This window comes from Homalodisca vitripennis, chromosome 4 (genome assembly GCF_021130785.1).
Source record: "Homalodisca vitripennis isolate AUS2020 chromosome 4, UT_GWSS_2.1, whole genome shotgun sequence".
NCBI classification, from domain to species: Eukaryota; Metazoa; Arthropoda; class Insecta; order Hemiptera; family Cicadellidae; genus Homalodisca; species Homalodisca vitripennis.
In genome coordinates this window covers 73173929-73193718 of record NC_060210.1, presented here as the reverse complement: position 1 = coordinate 73193718, position 19790 = coordinate 73173929, and the positions used below count along the sequence as shown (strand labels likewise).

Below are 19790 nucleotides of genomic sequence, written 5' to 3'. Positions count from 1 at the left end.
GATTAGCATATTTAGGAGTCTACAAGGCTTTATCAAAGTACTTGCACTCGCTATCGAAGTATCCAATTCCTTTGCTCGTAGCATTTTAAATATAGTTTATCTGCCAGTCGCGCTGACTGGAGAAATTGAAACTGTTATCAATATCAAAACTATTTTGAATATATCAGTACGGTAAACAGATTACTCAATAAGTAAAATTCATTACTTTGAACTTTACTACACAAACCTGATTTAGCATGCAGCATCGGAAGGGGGCGTAGCGTCAGCATAACCGTTGAGGAAATAAGTGACCATGGTGCCCTTACCCTTGACCTCCACAGCGCCACGGCATGTCAGCGGGTAACCCTTGCTGTGGAGGACCTGGTACACTTCTTGTGTCACCTGATGAACAGTTTTCGTCAAATTAAGAGACGTTTCTGCTTCATTGTGGCAGCATAGAGGTCATTTTAAAACTATATTTCAAAACTATAGCCTTAATTCATGTTATACTTCAAAAGAGTAAAAACATGTTTATGTTTATAACAATTTGCTATTACCACTATCTGTAGGTAATCTATTCCTTACAAATAGGTTAACCATTTGGTAGTTTTGTTATATCAGCTCACCAACGTTATTGTATTGGGCTGAAAAATTCCCCTTCTTAATAATTGTTTAGAACAAACATAAAGAATATTCTGTATTTAAAAAGTACTGTTTTATATAACAGTACATTGTTTTTATTTTCGCTTAAGATACTTAAAATTAATAACATGAAATTTTTCGGAAAATGTATAAACATTATATTTTTTGCCTCCTTTTCCAACAAGTTGGTAATGCATTATAGTTTTTTCAATAACTGTATCTAATCAGGTTTATGTCTGTAGAACATAAACATACCTCGTAGTGTACAATGGTAGGTAGAGGATAAATTTAATCCAACATGACATAAATTGACTTGGAGATATGTGAACCGTTACTAGCTGTCAGCATAACCTCTATATAACCCACACTGGCGCGATCTACATTCGTCAAGACTAACCCTCTCGGCTGGAGACTAAAAAGTGTCACACTCAATCACTCTACAGCGTGGCTTCTCTGTATGCAAAATGCTCGTAAGTTTCGCTAGACTTTTACTTGCATATTTGTGCTAACGTTTATATCCAAAATATGAGAATGTTTAACCAGTAGGAAATTATCAGTTTATAAATATACATATATATATATATTTATTTATTTATTTATTCATTATTCTAATATTATATATATATACACACATTAGAATAATGAATTGTGAACTCAAACCATTTTTGAAAATTATTTTATTTCAGACACATGTTTCGGTACTAAACCATCGTCAGTGTGAACATTAAACTCTAACTTAATAATAAACAAAAAACAACTATATAGACACATGTGGGCCAATTAAAGTGATGTTAAATTTATATGACACAGTTGTAATTTTGATTAGTACTCTGCGTTTAATATTTTTTATAACAAAGGGTGTGTCTTATTTTTTAGATTGTTATTTGATATGTTGTGAAGATCTTTGTTATAATTTAGATAAATATATCTAATTCCTCTTTCGTGTATAATGTTTCTCCTTTCCTTTCGATATCCAATAACATGAGATAATATATATAGTAGTAGTCACACGCCGTAGTGTACTGTTGTAGCATATATTAATTCATAATATCGATTATTCAGATTTTGAGAAAAGTACCATAAATATATTAAGGAATACCTACCTGAATACTGTCAAGTGACCCAGTAGAGTCCATCCTGCTGGCCACATTGACAGCATTGCCCCAGATATCGTACTGTGGCTTCCTAGCGCCAATAACACCGGCCACCACGGGTCCGATGTTGATCCCTACCAACACAGTCGACAGTGGTAAGCGGTGGTATGGATTATATCGTGAAAGAATACAGGGATTACCCAACACAACTGACCTATTCTTATCCTGAAATTGTTGAAGGAGTGTTCGTTGACGTACTTGAGCTGTTCCCTCAGTCGGAGGGCGTAGTCCGCCATAGCAGTCACGTGTTGTAAATCTTTCATGTCACATGTTGCTTTGGTCAGACCTGCAATAGATCCCGAGTTTTAGCCGAGTTACTGATATGCGGGGAAACTTCGTGACAAACTCCGAGCCAAATCACAGACCTGACGCTGCCATGTAGGTGGCCCCGGTAGACTTGATCTTCTCGATGGAGCTGAACTTGGGCTCGGACAGGATCTCGTCGAAGTCGGCGATGATCTCGTTGAGCAGCCGCAGACACTCGACTCCCTCGTTGTTGCCCTCTAGCTCAATGTAGAACTCCGAGAAGTTGGGTATGGAAGCGAACATGATACACACGTGATCACATTGCTCGTGGTACAGCTCCTACATATACACATCATACATTAATGTAATACATTAGAAAATTAAAGTTTTCTTGATTTTAACTCTGCTCTGATGTTATACTTACATCCGAGTTTTTGTCACTGGACAAGAAGTGTTCTGCTACATGTTCTGGAAGTATGTTTGCCAACAACTTGCGGTTATATGCTTGGAGATGCTGCATGTCCTCCTTCTCTTCTGTAAACACAACACAGGCAGTTACATTTTAGCTGTCATTATGCATCCATATTCAAAAGCCAAGAGAACTTGGAGCAGGAGTACGTTCCTTACCAGTGGCCTGCAACTTCCAGACGAAGTCTAGACGGTATGTGGCCTCCGTCTGCTGGGAGTGGATGACCAGTGCCAACATGAAGCCGACCAGGATCACCACCATCAGATACAGCTGCCAGGTATCTGCCTGACTACAACAGCATCTCAGTTACTTCAAGATCATAATTTTCCGTATACAGCCAAAGTCTTTCTGATTATGAGTGCATATTCTTTCATGGACAGTTTAAAGTAGTTTAGAACATGTAATAGGCGTAGTAAATGTGTTATTTCTTTCACTGATGGTGGTATAAATCAAATGTAGATTGTAATTAATTCTTGCAATATTATTAGGATTTAAAATACTATCTAAAACAATTATAATTACAAACAAAGTGAAATATAAAATTATATGGTACATTTAAAAACACTTTCTCAAACTCGTGCACTTAGCCCATGCAATTGAAGGTCATTATATAATAAGTATAATTCGTAAGTAATAAAGTACATTAATCAGCAAGTATAACTTCCAATTGTCAACATATATTGGCTGGTAATACTGATCTTTAACATGTATTTTGGAACTAAAACTTCGTATTTTTATATTTTTAATCATTGGAATAAAAACAGATATCAGTTTAGCACGCGATGATCTAATTAAATCCCATAAATAAATAAATATAACACCCTATGAACTATTTTCACATCCAGTAAATCCAGTATTCAATAAAGATAACAAGAACAAAGTGTAAATGTTCCCTTGAGGCTAAGAGAGAAGATACTGCATCTGTTACAAGTTGGACCAATACTGTTTCCGCTACCGTAAATCAGCTTGAAGAAGAGCAGCTGAGGTTCAGTAACAAGAATTGACTGTTATTGTAAGAGACCGTAAAACCGACCGACTGTCTTCGTGAGTTATTTCAAGAGGACGATTTCATCTTTGCGTTTACGTTTCATTTTGATATATATGTAAGTGCTTGCGCCATATATTTGTAAACAATTCTGAGAGAATGTTTTCTTTAAGAAAGTCTAAAAAATATATTGAGTAAAAAATATATATTTACCATTTAAACCATTAAACTTTATCAAATTGAAACTAAGAATAAATTACAATTTTAATTTTAACTTCAGTTTTATTACTCTAACTAAAATAGTTTAGTAAGACAGCTATTGAAATAATCAAACAGTATTTCAAGCTATAATATTTAAATTGTTATAACATGAAGCATCCAAATAATTTTCTCATGATAGCTTACCAATAAACAATTTCGCCACAGTGAAAAAGTCTACTAATATCAAACGCTATGGTATACAGAAAATAAGAATTTTATTTTATTCTGAATTCTTCTAGATATATTTTATCGTAAAGTTTTGAAACGTACAGCACTCCTCATATAAATTATTTTAAAACCCCTAAAATGAACATAATGGTACAGTTTTGTTAGGAGATAATGTTGTTCCAAAAAAAGTTTACGATTATCTTATAGAATTCTTACAACGATATGTTGTACTGATAATAAATTGTAGGCTGAATGGTTTCTATATGTACATAAGACACAAATATTACTTCCTACTGAATTCGTACAAACATTCTTGTTTTAACACCAACAGATAACAATTGTAATAGAAAAATAAATAATGCAGTTAAGTTATAAAGTTGAAGGTAAGCTGAAATTTACTATGAGTTTGTGATTACTAGTACTATTTTTCTGAATTTGTACATAAAACACTACACATTAAGAGCATCACGGAGAAGAATAATATATAGAACAGTAGCTAAACTGTACCAAACCTTTTTAAATAACTAGATAAGGTAATTATCCATTAAAAGATTTTAGCCTATTACTCGTAAGTATACAGTGCTGTCATTTAGTCTTGATTGATAAACAAGAAGAGGAAACTATTACGTTGAGTTACCGGGCTCTCGACCACTCAGGAGGGGCGAGAGCTTCCTTCTTAAACCCAATCTAGCGATGACAACGAGGGAAATAGATATTTCCCACCTCGGTTGTTAAGAATACCTACTCTTTGACAACGAAACTGGAGGTGTTCGTTATTTGTAGCAGATCCTACCGTCCCCCCGCAGTGAGTTACGAGTTACACAATTAGAGTTCATCTACTTACCACACCCGTCGACTGACACTCGTCTATACTTGTCTTTTCCTCGTCATAAATAAGTGGGAAACGATCACTATCACTAGTGTAATACCTTAGTCTAATCAAGACATTAAACCACAATCTATCCAATTCCTCCATATCACACCCAGGTATAGCCACTTAAAAGTACATAATCACATTTAAAATATAATACAGTAAAAATGTTATCTATCTAATTTAAAATAGCGTAATTTAAATATTACCTGATATAGAAAGGAGCAGTCAGATAAAGGATGAGATACACTGCAGAGACGACGACAAGGATGACGAGCTTGATGAGACTGATGAGCACCTGATATACTGCCGTCATGATCATTATCAGCAGTACGTACAGAAGGATGTACTGCAAAAGGCACTGGCGTAAGCATGAACGTGGTTAATACTGTAGTTATTATCAGATTAACATAAAGTCACTATTTAGAACCGTTGTGGTTTTCAAGCGTTCAAGTGAATGTTATAAGTTACGCAATAGAATGTGACATACGTCAGGGTACGGAAGGACGGAGTCTTGGCCGGTGAAGCAGTGGTCGACGTGATTGTAGTAGACCGTGGTGTTCTCATCCATCGCGCTGGAGTTGCTGAGGTTTGCCGACAGTCTGCTGGAGTTACTGGAGCTGGAGGCGTTCCAGCTGGAGTTAAACACTAACATCTCCTTCAATCCTGATGGTTCTTTACAAAGCCACGCGTTCGATGCTACCTACGAACATTCGAATATAATTATGGTTTTTTACAAAACATTTTCATTTAATTTGAAAACAAATAGCTGAAAGTAAGCTAATACAAATCAAACAAAATGAGTAATACCTCTTTACTAACAAATAAAATTCATCTATACTGGCCAAGAAATACCACCAAGAAATGACCAAGAATGTAATCTTATCATAACCTATATAAGCATCTCTATAAGCATAACGTAAAAGAGAAATCGCAAATAAATCGGATTTAACGGTTACTGTACAAAGCGATCACTTTATGAGTATGTGAAGGAAACAGGATTTTTCCGGACATTTGCTATCCTTCAGTGAAAAAAGAAATAAGTAACACTACGTTTCGAGATCTGCAATCTGATCTCTTCTTCAGGTGAATAACTAACCTAATACATAATTACAAACTAGGTTAAAATAACCAAATCATACCAAAGCGTTGTGGCACGCCTAATTCAGGAATCACAACCACCATGCTGTTTGTCAACTTTACTAACTCTAAAAACATGCACTTAATAAAAAACTATACACAACACTGAACATTAATTAACTAACCATTAACACTAAACCACCTGCAGTCGTAGGTGGTTAGTAGACGAACGTATTGTGACCTGTATTCTATAGTTCAGTTTTAATGATTAGTGTTGTGTATAGTTTTTTATTAAGTGCAAAAGTTAGTGAAGTTGACAAACAACATGGTGGTTGAGATTCCTGACTTAGGCGTGCCACAACGCTTTGGTATGATTTGGTTATTTTAACCTAGTTTGTAATTATGTATTAGGTTAGTTATTCACCTGAAGAAGAGATCAGATTGCAGATCTCGAAACGTAGTTTTACTGATTTCTTGTTTCACTGAACGATGGCAAATGTCCGGAAAAATCCTATTTCCTGCACAATCCTTCCATCGTCAAAAAACCTTCAAAGAAAGAATTTTATGGGTATATTTGAAATTCACTGTATTCGGTGGAAAATCATGCACACAAGTGGGGACCAGTTTAATTTTGTTTTTTTTCATATTGGGGGTAGGTGAAAGTTTTGCTGTTTTCATATTGAGAGACAAATTGTTTTCATTTTCGGGAACAAACCATCCAAGACTGCGAAATCTGGAGGGTAGTGATGGTTTGAATTCTTTTGGAATTTTTCTTCCTTCGGATTTTTAGCAAGAGCTCTAGAGAAGTGGAGTGATACGTTTTATGATAGAAACGATCTTTATTCTGTAGTAAAGTTGCGGATTCTTTTTAATTCCTATTACAATCAGTCCAATAACAATGCATAATACGTTTTAAATTTACCATATAGAAAGCAAGCTTTATTATTTTGAAAACCATATAAGCAATCGCCATAGTCTTCTCAGCCGACAAAATGGTCTTTATATTTTGTTGAGCACGATCTCTTATGGACAACTATTTGAGCAGTTCTTCGCAGTTCAGGCGTATACAAATTAAAAAATAATAGATCGGTAATGGGGGGGGGGTATTGTGCCCTTTTATTTATTTGCAGAATTTAGCCGTATCAGCCGTTTTATTGTGTTTAAATTTCAAAAACTTCGTATATATTCTTTATTAAAGAAATATATGAAATATGTTTAGTACATCAATTAGGAACCATTATTATGTTGAACTACTATTGTTTTGATATTTAAAGTATTATGAACACTGAAAACAATAGGAGACTCATGCGATGGCTAGTACCTTTGTCAGCATAGGTAATCACTTCGTTAATTTTTGAGTTTACTAGAGTAAGAAATCGATGAATATTCATTCCACTTAGACAAGGAAGGGATGAAAGGTCCTGGCGATCGCCCGGCCGACAACTCTCCGGTCTCCGGATGATGTTGAGAGGCAATGAGAGGAATAATGATTCAGACAGGCCAAATTACACCCGACCCGACGGCGTTTACTTACCCCGGAGCTGAAAGCACTAGGGTGCCATTTGGTCTGCTGTCACTTCAACTATTTAAACAGCACCAAAAAATCGCCAGTAGGTACAAGAGAAAAATTATCATTTCAGTTTGTAATAGTATCTTGATAAAATAAATAGGTCAATTATGTAAAAGTAATTAGTCTTAGAAATAATTTCAAATAAGCAATTTATAATACAAATATCGTCTGCTTTGGCGTTTTGCTTAATTAGAACTATAATAACTACTGATTTATGTACTAGAAGTTTTTATGAAGTAACTATAATGTTATTAAATTATGTTTGCTGAGACAAATTGTAGCGTTGAAACTTTAAATGTGTTTAATTTATGCATTTTACATGTTTACTCTTCGGAAAGGAATGATTGAAACTTATAATATATCGTTAAACAAATTTTAAACATCGTTTTAACTACATTGTTACTAATGATGCAATTTCCACTTAACAATAATTCCAAACATTCTATATGCATTGATAAGCAATATAACTAACGTAAATATTGAATTTGCATACATCTGGATGGTAATAAAGTGTTTCTAAGAAGTACTAGAGTCATTATGAATTTATAAATTCAAGTATTAAACGATTTGTCACTAAGCGTACAATTAAGTACCATTCCATGCACAAACAAAAAGTGTACTTAAAGCACGCACAATAATCAGTGCACCAGTAACTGCAGTCGAATACATTCCTTGAACGCGACGTAACGTGCACTGTATTATTCATTAGTCAAGCTAAAGTCTATTTTAGTATGGCCTATTTTTATTATTATAGCTGATTAGTTTACGTAGAAAAAACTAAAGAAACATTTGTTTCTGAACTGAAATTAGTAGAGCCAGTGATCTGTTACACTATTTGATATTCAGTGGGGTAGATGTGGCCAACTCACCATGGGATTGGTGGTAAAAGAGCATGTGCTAAAGATGATCGAAGTAGCAAAAAGCTGAGCCATTGCACAGTTAATCGGTTATAGTATTTTATATACTATGGTGTAGTGGTGGACAACTCACCAGGGGAATGACTGTGAGCAAGAATGTGCTGCAGATGACCGAGGTATCGAGAAGCTAAGCGAGTGACCGGTTAATCAGTTAAGTATTCGGCATGCACTTATATGTAGTCAGGAACAACTCACCATGGGAATAACACTGAGCAAGAATGTGCTGAAGATGACCGAGGTATCGAGAATCTAAGCGAGTGACCGGTTAATCAGTTAAGTATTCGGCAGCACTTATATGTAGTCAGGAACATCTCACCATGGGAATAACAGTGAGCAAGAACGTGCTGAAGATGATGGAAGTAACGAGAAGCTGAGCCAGTGACCGGTTAATCAGTTAAAGTATTCGGCATGCACTTATATGTAGTCAGGAACAACTCACCATGGGAATAACACTGAGCAAGAATGTGCTGAAGATGACCGAGGTATCGAGAATCTAAGCGAGTGACCGGTTAATCAGTTAAGTATTCGGCAGCACTTATATGTAGTCAGGAACATCTCACCATGGGAATAACAGTGAGCAAGAACGTGCTGAAGATGATGGAAGTAACGAGAAGCTGAGCCAGTGACCGGTTAATCAGTTAAAGTATTCGACATGCAGTTATGTAGTTAGGAACAACTCACCATGGGAATAACAGTGAGCAAGAATGTGCTGAAGATGACCGAGGTATCGAGAAGCTAAGCGAGTGACCGGTTAATCAGTTAAGTATTCGGCATGCACTTATATGTAGTCAGGAACAACTCACCATGGGAATAACACTGAGCAAGAATGTGCTGAAGATGACCGAGGTATCGAGAATCTAAGCGAGTGACCGGTTAATCAGTTAAGTATTCGGCAGCACTTATATGTAGTCAGGAACATCTCACCATGGGAATAACAGTGAGCAAGAACGTGCTGAAGATGATGGAAGTAACGAGAAGCTGAGCCAGTGACCGGTTAATCAGTTAAAGTATTCGACATGCAGTTATGTAGTTAGGAACAACTCACCATGGGAATAACAGTGAGCAAGAATGTGCTGAAGATGACGGAAGTAGCGAGAAGCTGAGCCAGTGACCGGTTAATCAGTTAAAGTATTCGACATGCAGTTATGTAGTTAGGAAAACTCACCATGGGAATAACAGTGAGCAAGAATGTGCTGAAGATGACGGAAGTAGCGAGAAGCTGGGCCAGTGATCGGTTCTCGTGGACCAGTTTGGAAATGTCTTTCAAACTCAGTAACAGCTTCTGGAACAAGAAGTGAGTAATCATTAAATATTTATCAAGATTTTAAAAGTAAGATAGGTAAAAGTACTTGTAAACGTTTTTCTATCTAATTTCAATCAAGGAAACCTTATTTGTATTTAGTATCAATAAATATGCCACAGTTAACATTTGTCTTACCTGTCTGAATGTAATTTCACAAAACGCAATAAGTAGACTATTTAAATGAGATTAAAGGTTTTGCAGCCCCATAAATAATAACCACAGTTTCTTTCAACAAGCTTTCGTGTTCAGTCATGTATTAGATTCCATCAAACAGATTTAGAGATCTGACAGCAGGTTATCATTCCTTACCTTAGAAGTCTCTGCCAGCACGACCATGTTGACGATTGCGATGTAGACGAGACCGACCAGGAAGCAGACGAACAGCAATACTGTGCTGAAACACGTCCAGTCAGCCAACAGTCTACATACTTTATAATGAAATGTGTATTTCAGTTCTACTTAAAGTATTTTTCCATATGATTTCTATTCTCTTACTATACATTGTGTCCATAAAGTATGGAATTATGAAAAGCAATAGCTAATAGAGCCTTATTCACAACATATTTTCTAGCACTGAACCTTTTATTTAAATAATAAATTGTAAATTTACCTTATACCAGTTCCTTATTATTCAAGGTCATTACGCGTTTCGTCCACAAGCTGCCATTATATGCTCAACAGAATATAATATCCAGATTTGACTTATGCCATTCTTAAACATGAAACTTGTCTTGTATTAGTAATTATTGCAGGACTCGTAGTGATGAAAATATTTATGAAACCTTTAAATCATCCACTACATAGATTTGTTTGCTAAGTGTCTCTGATACCTGAGTAAAGATGGCTCCTGACTGATTTATACCTTCCAGTTGAACCTACGCTGGTTACAACAAAATCCGATGTGTCACTTACATCTAGATAACTACTTGGATGTATTCAGAGTGCCCAGAGCAGTACATCCTAACTTTTAATGTTGATAAATTAGTATTAACGAAATGATTGGTAGGTGAAATTGGAGGATGATTGTTGGATTAGATGGGGTTAGAGGTTAATGTTGATAAATTAAGATTAACGGAATGATTGATAGGTGGAATTGGAGAATGATTGTTGGAGTAGATGGGGTTAGAGGTTAATGTTGATAAATTAGGATTAACGGAATGATTGATAGGTGAAATTGCAGGATGATTGTTGGAGTAGATGGGGTTAGAGGTTAATGTTGATAAATTAGGATTAACGGAATGATTGATAGGTGAAATTGGAGCATGATTGTTGGAGTAGATGGGGTTAGAGGTTAATGTTGATAAATTAGGATTAAAGGAATGATTGGTAGTTGAAATTGGAGGATGGTTGTTGGAGTAGATGGGGTTAGAGGTCCCCTAGTGTAAAAGAATTTTACAAACATAAAAAGTGAGTACTGTCCCCTGTCTGATATGAATGGAAGTTGTTAGAACAGAGTTAGCTATCCCTTCTTCCAAAGTCACGTGACTGAGACGGTCACTATCCCTTCTCATATCGACAGTAGGTGGTCCCTACTCCCAACCTTTGGATATTGTGTCACTCCGGAGAGCGACGTTGTGTGAGGTTTCCTCAACCTATTGCTCTAAGAAAACATAACAGAAGAGTCTCTGATAAAGGAATTCACTTGACAACTTCCGATATGGTAGTACAAAAGAGTGGATAAAAAACAAGGTTAATTTATTTGCATACAATAAGTTGCAGTAACAAAATCGTGAACACTGCGCAATACAATTAGTAAAATTTGACAATTCTAATTTACACTGCAGCAGTTTTAATATGCACTACAAATATTTGATGCGCGCGAAATTAATATTACTCCACAAATATCCAATCAATATTGAAGAATTCTCCAAAACTTAACTTTTGGTACTTCTGTTTGCATGCTATATAATAGATGTTGCAACACTGGAAAGGGCATATTTATAAGTTTGTTTTGCTAAGGTTATATTTTACATGGTTTCTTGGTTGGCAAGCGCTGAACCGTTTTAAAAAATTACGCTTTTTAAACGTTGGCCTTGGTTGTTTTAGAAATGAACACAGACATATGTTGTACTGGTCACCACGATCACCTGACAACTATTTGCGATCTTTTCTTGTGGGGGATCGTCAAATGCAAATTTACTACCCTCATACGTCTGAAAACTGGCAAGGCTTATGACAGTGAATATATAAATCATTAAAAATCCATAACATGAATTTTTGCAGAGTTGGGTGTTAGTAGAAATATTACTTGGATATATCAACGTTTGTAACAACGGTCTTAGCGAAAATTTGTAGCGGATATTATAATTTTTTTAAATGTACATTAACATTTACAAATTGTTCTATGCTTTTTTCGTGATTTTGGGCCTCTTTGTCTAGAAATTAAATAACGTTAATGTTAGCCCGTTATTTTTTATTAACTCTGTATATGGAATATCAATCACATGTTTAGATCTAGATAAGTTCCTTAGATTTAGTTTCTAATTAGTGGTAACCTTTAAAAATGTTTCCAAATAGTTTTATATTGAAGAATATAAACATCGCAGTTGTAACACTCGGCACAAGCATTTGTTTTACTCTAAATTTGACTACGGTCGAAAATAATTCTCGTGAGAGGCAGATTTAATGATATCCAGAAATGATTTTTGTTAAAGCTATCTATATTATATAGTTCAAAAGTGCTTGTAGAATTGTACCGCATTCTTCTCCGCAAGGCGTTACCGGGCTTCCTGTCCTTCCTTAGTACGTTGTCAGATTTACGCACTTCGGATCGAGCGGTATGCAATTTCCTGGTCTAGGAGTATTCAAGAGAATGGATTGGGAATAATAGCTCTGTACACTGGCTTACGAGATCCCCTAATCTTACTCTGCTCGATTTATTTTTCTCGATATTTCTAAAAAAAGGTTAATATACAGTGGTGGTAATGTCGAACATGTTATCGCACAGATTGTTGGTTTAGTATCAGGAATAAATGAAAGAACACAAGATTTAGAAGATACAACACAAACAATGCTGTTATGAGCTCGGCTTTTTGATGTGAACGAAAACCATGTTGAGTATCTTTTGTTATTATTATACATTTTTTTTACTTAATGGAAGACTTGGTGTCTTTTATTTGTTCATAGCTAACAAAGGTAATTAAATTCGGTGCGAAGCTTTACGTTTTTGGCCAAATCTTAAAATAAACATGGCTACCAGCAGGGGATCGCAGTCTCATTTTACGTAAGAAGTAAACTGGGTTTCCAACTATTCTCACAGAAACTGTGCCTATTTACCTTTATAAATCCTGAAAATGATAAACCAGAACTAATGATTAACAAAGTTTTCTTAGTAGTTACTGTCGAGAACTGTCATTCATTTTAGTTCGTTTTTGTAATGGTATTGATTATTATCTGTTCAACTAATTAGCATTTCTTTTAGTAGCTTATTTTTATTTGTATTTTAATTTATAGAACAACTAAGTTTTCTTGTAAAGTGCTGATTGAAATCATAATCTTCTAAACTTTGGACAGTGCATCAGAAAATGTAAAAAAATAATAATAAGACGCCGAGTGTGTCCAAAAATATGGCCTTAATTACCAGAACATAGTGAACTGTAACAAACTAAGGAAATTGAATGTACGTACTGAGGTAGAACAAGGAGTTGCACTACGGTGATAGCCAAGTAGATGAAGAGGGAGGCAATGAAGTAAGTCTTCAGCATCCGGTCCCTTTCTTTCATATACTGGAATGAAAACATTATTTTGATAATATAACCAGATACAATAATACTCACAAGGTAATATTAACCAGCCCAAAATATGAATTAGACAGAAACCGTTCGTAAGTTTATTAAGTGACTGAAAGGGGTAAAATGAACCTTATCCTCAATTTCCGGCTTGCGGAACCGCAGGAGGAAGGAGTGGCAGTGCTCAGCTCTGAGGCGGTCGATGCTGCGGGCGTCTATCGCCCTCATGAGGTAGTCGTTCACCTCATCCTCCGCATCCTTCTCTTCTATACTCTCTCCAAACCCTAGTCTGTGGAAATAAACGCTCACTTATTCTCTTACAGTTTGTAATATTATTTTGGAATATCTGTGTTATTCATTTACGTTTCACATAATATTAACCTTATACATTTTTTAAATTATTTAAAACAAAATATTTATAATTTTATATTGACGTGATAAATTTATTTAAATACAAGAAATGGATTGTAAATTACATATGTCACACATTTTTTTTAATTAGCCGGAAATTGCGTATAAAGCAAAACTCAATTTTTTCTAGGAAAGTTAAGAAACATATCCTTTCTTGAAAAATGAGTAGAAAGTATTATTCTAGTCCTAATATAATATAGATGTTAATGTGTATAATTTACTGTAATGTAATGTAAACTATATGTACATATTTTATGTCTAAACTAACAATAAAAATAACATTGTTATACAAATTAACGAATTTAAATAAGCAATATAGTTTTTTTAAGATATTGTATTGAATACAATATTACACTTTGAAAATTGAAGAATCTAAATTTCTTTATATTAACAATTTTTGTTTCACATGGGGATAAAATAAGGTTAAAAAAATGTGTCTGGATACTCAGAAAGACACATGTAATAACAATACAAAATTTCAGTGAGCAGTAATAGAGTGCTTAAGCAATATGTTTAACGCCAATTACATACGTTGACAATTTTAGCGTTTTATTATCGAGTATGACAATGTAACTGACTTGTTATGCTTGGCAGCCTGAGAGCCGTGACCCATCACTCGCAGTTCCTTGGCCACACTTCCGTTCATCGTGAACCCTCCTCCCCCACCTGGCTTCTTTATAGACTGTTGATTCTGCAAATGATACATTAAGCGAAGGTATGTGATATTTCTCACTAACGATGTTCTAAGATAGTTATAAGAAATAGAACTATACATTTTTAAACAGTAGATCTATCTCTCCCCCCCTCTCCTCTCTATCGCTCATGAGTGCATTGTAATCACGTAAAGTTATATTCGTGCGGCCAGGCGTACTGCTAGACATAAAGACATGCCGTAATAGATAACCAGTAGATCATATTGATCATACTAGTTGTTCTTTAACTCGACCCAAAGAGTAATTGAATTATATTTTAACTGTTGATAGATTACAAGAACTAATGTTGATTTTCAAACTAATTTCATTAAATTAAAAATTTTGACGTTAATTTCTACCACTTTCTGCTGAAAGAGAACGAAAAATTCATGACTATTATGTGGATACAAACACGTTGTTTAAAAAATAAAGGCGGCGAAAAAAACATTGTTCACATTTATTTTTTAGCCTTTGGTTTACACAGCTAGGCAGTGAGCATAAGGTAAATGTTTGTGAATGAATGTTAATTAATTAATAGTTTATAGGATATTTATATATTTTGGGTTTTTTTATACGGAGATTTCCCCTTAAAAATACTTACACTCCACTGTTCCTTGATAAACAATTTAAACACTGAGTACTCTTATCAAACAGACCCGAGGTTTTATTAAGTGGAATATTACAGCCATTGAAAAGAATTAAAATAGTTTAATTTAAAATTGAGATTACACAAAATTGGGTTAAAATGTTATTTTGTTATGAAATATGTTTGAATAAATTTCGGTAGAGCAAGAGTTCTCAGGGTTAGTTGATCGCGCTGGCTCAACAAAATATTGGATAAGAGCCTTATTTATTAATAGCAGGGGAAATAAAATAAATTATTATGTCAATTGTTAAAGCAATTATAATTGGCTAAACATATTCAAAAAATCAAGTAAAGATTAAAACTCCAGCAGAAACGTAAATTTAAAAATTAAGTAATTAATAATTAACTAAATAAAGTACACTAATTAACACTTGAAAGTTCTGAACTTTAAGGAATTATCTAAAGTTAAACATTCATTATATACGATTTAGAGTACAATATTGAGGATGTGACCAAATACTAAGTATGATTCTCCACTAATGTCTTGTGTAGCACAGGCTTAGTGCTTAAAAAAAGAAACGATTACTCCCTAGGATAGGTGAAGAAAAGGTATAATTAGAGTTTAAGTCTTAAGGAATTACTTGTATTTAATACAAATTATACCAAAAAACACTGTCTTCTATTGCCGTCCTTGGAGCGGGGGGAAGGAAGATAATGATTTAGAATACGGTAATATATATAATTAGTTCCGTAACGAAAACAGGAAAATCGAACTATAAATCGTTCATGATGGGAGATACATTTTTTATTTGGAAATATTAATTAAATTGTAATTTTATTTAATAATAGTGTAAAAATAGTTTCTACATGATGAAATGAAATGTGTTGGTTGGCCACATAAAAAAGTTATAAATTAGGAGTTTTTGCCAACTTTAACTGAATTAATGATAACATAGTTGATTAATATTATACATGTTTTAAATGTATACTGATTAGGAATTAATAATTTCTAAAATAAGAAGGGAAAATTAATTGAAATTAACTTATAAATAATTGTTGTGGTTAAATTAATGAGATATGTCAGTTGTTGTTCGGAAAGTTAAAAATAATAATCAAGGATATATAAACTTGCTTTCAAACTATCAACACTATTACCTAGCTTATTAAATGATGTACATAAACTATCGAAGGACCAAAAACACTAAACAACGTTCTCATTCATTAATTAAACGCCATACAGGTAATTTTATGGTCTAATTCCTCATCGTAGCCCGTGGTTGAATAAGATACTGTGGCCAGTCATATTAATAAATACTGGCAATAATTTTTAACGGGTTAAGTAAATGTCACATTATTAACCCTGAAGAACTATTAACTCAGTCTACATCTCTCATCTCTACACTATTACATAGGATGAAGGGTTGTAAGAAAAGTCGAAAGTATTTTGTGTGTTGTAAGCCGTCATTAATAATTTTATGAAACATCCATATGCTTACACATAATTTTTGCCAACATTCTGTACATACATCTAATAATATTAAAACACTCTTAATAGTAAAATTTGCTGTATATAGACGTATTGAATGAATGGAAGGCACTAATTAATAATTAGGGATTAGGAATTTAATCCCCTTAAAGCATTGATCCTTAATTAGGTTAATGATATTGAACGCGAATTATTTCACTCTATTGCATGTACACAAACAGCATCCAAACATATGTTCATTTGAACTTGATCTAATTGAATAATCTGTTAAAGATTACTAAATGAAGTTATATTTGGTAACCCTTCCGACATACTACAATATTTAACATTACGAGTACTGTTGCACAAGCTCTACACTCAACTCACACAAAACATTGTCAAATGAGAAACGAGAACTCTGTTGGTCATGAGTAAAGTCAAACTTGAACATTAGGCAAACTGACATGTACCCACTATCCCTTTTAGCCAAACTCAAACATTTAATTCAGTGGTTTTCGGATGGCACGGTTAATATTCTTTCATATTGTTGTTATGTTTATTACACATTATTAAATACACGGATAAATATACATTATGTATGTGTATATATATATATATATATATATATATATATATATATATATATATATATATATAGGTTTGTAAACATAACGTCGCATAATGGCAATGTAAATGTTTTGAAGTACAATACAACAATAAGAAAAGGCATAACTATATTTATAACTATACTAGCTATTACCCGCGGATTCGCACGCAATTTTTTCGAACCGAAGTCCTTTTATTACTTAATAAAAGCACTTATGATGTAAAATGATGGAGTTCTATGACAATTTTTAAACGTAAGTAAGCATACATGAAGTGGATATTATTTAAGTTCATGGTAAATATTATCAGAGTTTAATTTAATTAATATATTTGTTTTGCACGTTGGAGAGCTTTTCTGGTTCAAATTAATTATTTATATTTGCAATGTCACAACTGAGCCTGCATTATTATTCTAATCAATAAAATATAAATACACACGTCTCGGAAACCTACTTCGATCAAAAAGCGTTTATCTCTAGCCTTTATCACATATTTGAGGTCTAAGATATTTCCAGTACCATAGTAGATTTTGCCTTGTCCTGACGAAAAAAATTAATATAGTTACGTAGGACCAAGAAGCCTACTTCGGTTAAAAAGTGCCTCTTCAGATCGTTTAAGTTCACTTACTATGTCACATTTCAGCTTTCAATATTTCCTCGATCAAATTCTAGATACGTTCGATTATGCAGTTCTCTGAAATCTACTTTGGTCAAAATCGTCTATTATTGACTTCTGTAATCTATTTTCAATTTAAAATATTTCCAGGGACATAGTTGTTTGTTTTGTTGTTCTGATGAAGAAAATATACACATACGTAGGACCTATTACGGCCAAGGGGAAGAAATACCTACTTCCTATGTACTTTCGGTATAAGGGGGAAATCCTTATTAAGGTTATGCAACATTCCAAAATGATCGTTATTAAAGTTTTGCGTTACAATTTTTTTGGCCTGTAGCCAGGAAAAGAATGGATCGTTGAGGCATGTTAGTATTCATTTCTCTGTTTTTCCATAAGCCATTGTTAAAATGTAATATCATAATGTCAAGGAAGCCCACCAGTGTAAAGTAACTTATGTGAAAACATTCATAACTTTGTTCATTAAGGTTAGTTTTATAATAGTCTTTTAATGCATTAGATGATTTTAATTCGTCACTGGCGCAGTCTGGAGTAAAATTGATATATTAATGTTTTATTTACTATCTGCATTACACTACCGATCAAGCACTGTTTAATTATTATTGATACAATTTTAGTGTAAAAAGATGTTTCAGAAATTTTGTCGAACTATAGCTGTCAACAGCTGTTTAGTGCACAGTTTAATTTGAATTATGAAAAGTAAAAACTACAATTTTTTATGAATTCCAAAATATTTCAGGTAACTTTTATGAACTTTTTCTTCATAAAATCCTTCCTCGGATTTCAATTGGACATTTTACAAAAAGAATTAACTGAATTGGTCCAGCCGTTATCGAGATTAGCGCTTACCAACACATCTTGCGATTCATTTTTATAAAATATAATCATACTAAGAGTCGATATTTTGATAGTAGAACTCGCGACGTACCATTCGGAAAGTATCCTCCGGCACTATCAGGTAGGTCTCGATGTTGTGGTCCCTGAGATAGGAATTCCTCTCTCCTCCTCGCCCTGGCTCTACCTGGTACGCCGAGTCCAGGTAACGGAGAGTCTCTTTTGTGATGTGTATCCGCCTGTAAAGTAATAATCTCGTAAATAGTCTAGTTTGTTTATTTTGTTCAATATATATTTTAATTCGTATGTCAGAAGAAACTATATGAATAAAATAAAATATATTTTGTTTACTTAAGGACTACGTTTATAACTTCATGTTTGACTTTTAGCAATCGAAATGTAACAAAATTTGAGATCTGTTGTAATAAACACAAATATACTAAGTAATCATTACGAAAATTCATATAGATATAGTAGTAATCTTAAAAAAAATTATAATTGTGGAATTGATCCTACACGAACAGCAGCATGTGCGTATACTTCAAAGCTAACCGCCTTGTCCATTTGTATTGTAATGAAATGATATGAAAATATAATATGTCTTTATTTTTGAGGCAGAGTTAGAGCTATTTGGCCCTTTCTTCCACTCAACCTCAAACTTGATTAAAGACTGAAGGTCATGTATTAAAAAAAATGATAACACAATTATTTTCTAACTGATGGATCTTTAGTTGTAATGGAGTTATTCCAGTTGTGATATAATATTACAAAAACAGAATGGGTAAAAACATAAAAATTAGAGAAATAAACCTTTTAAATTTTAAAAATTCTGTTAAACTCAAGACAGTAATCCATCCATAACATACCACTTCCTACAATGGATTAATTTAATCTATTATCACATTACTAGATAGAAAAGGAACAGTAATGTTAGTCCACACCGAAATAGAGTTGTGTAGGGTGTACGTACAGAGACTGAGATATTGGATTAGGACGAAAAACACAGATTCGATTTACTAAATTGGGTCACGCCGGTCTAAATCCAGCTTCATTTGGGCGAATTATCAGTTTTTCTCCTAATATTATAGCCAGAACAAAAGTTTTCTTAACGTTTAGTGTCTTTTAAAACGATTTAACGTAATGGCCCATTTACGTACTGTCGTAATGTATTTATATACTAGCAAATG

At 33.9% G+C, this 19790-nt stretch overlaps 1 protein-coding gene across 1 annotated transcript in view; it reads right to left on the bottom strand.

Annotated features, from left to right (window-relative positions):
* LOC124359537 (adenylate cyclase type 6) overlaps window positions 1-19790 on the bottom strand; it is a 164019-nt gene that overhangs the window by 2587 nt on the left and 141642 nt on the right. The window contains exons 13-26 of the mRNA XM_046812351.1: window positions 18698-18842; window positions 14363-14475; window positions 13506-13662; window positions 13273-13370; window positions 9955-10039; window positions 9508-9624; window positions 5266-5478; window positions 4985-5136; window positions 2649-2779; window positions 2446-2555; window positions 2141-2360; window positions 1930-2061; window positions 1725-1849; window positions 227-381 (exon numbers count right to left, since the gene is read on the bottom strand). Coding sequence (XP_046668307.1) covers window positions 232-381; window positions 1725-1849; window positions 1930-2061; window positions 2141-2360; window positions 2446-2555; window positions 2649-2779; window positions 4985-5136; window positions 5266-5478; window positions 9508-9624; window positions 9955-10039; window positions 13273-13370; window positions 13506-13662; window positions 14363-14475; window positions 18698-18842 — 1948 coding nt within the window. The 3' untranslated portion in view covers window positions 227-231. The remainder of the gene's footprint in view (window positions 1-226; window positions 382-1724; window positions 1850-1929; window positions 2062-2140; window positions 2361-2445; window positions 2556-2648; window positions 2780-4984; window positions 5137-5265; window positions 5479-9507; window positions 9625-9954; window positions 10040-13272; window positions 13371-13505; window positions 13663-14362; window positions 14476-18697; window positions 18843-19790) is intronic.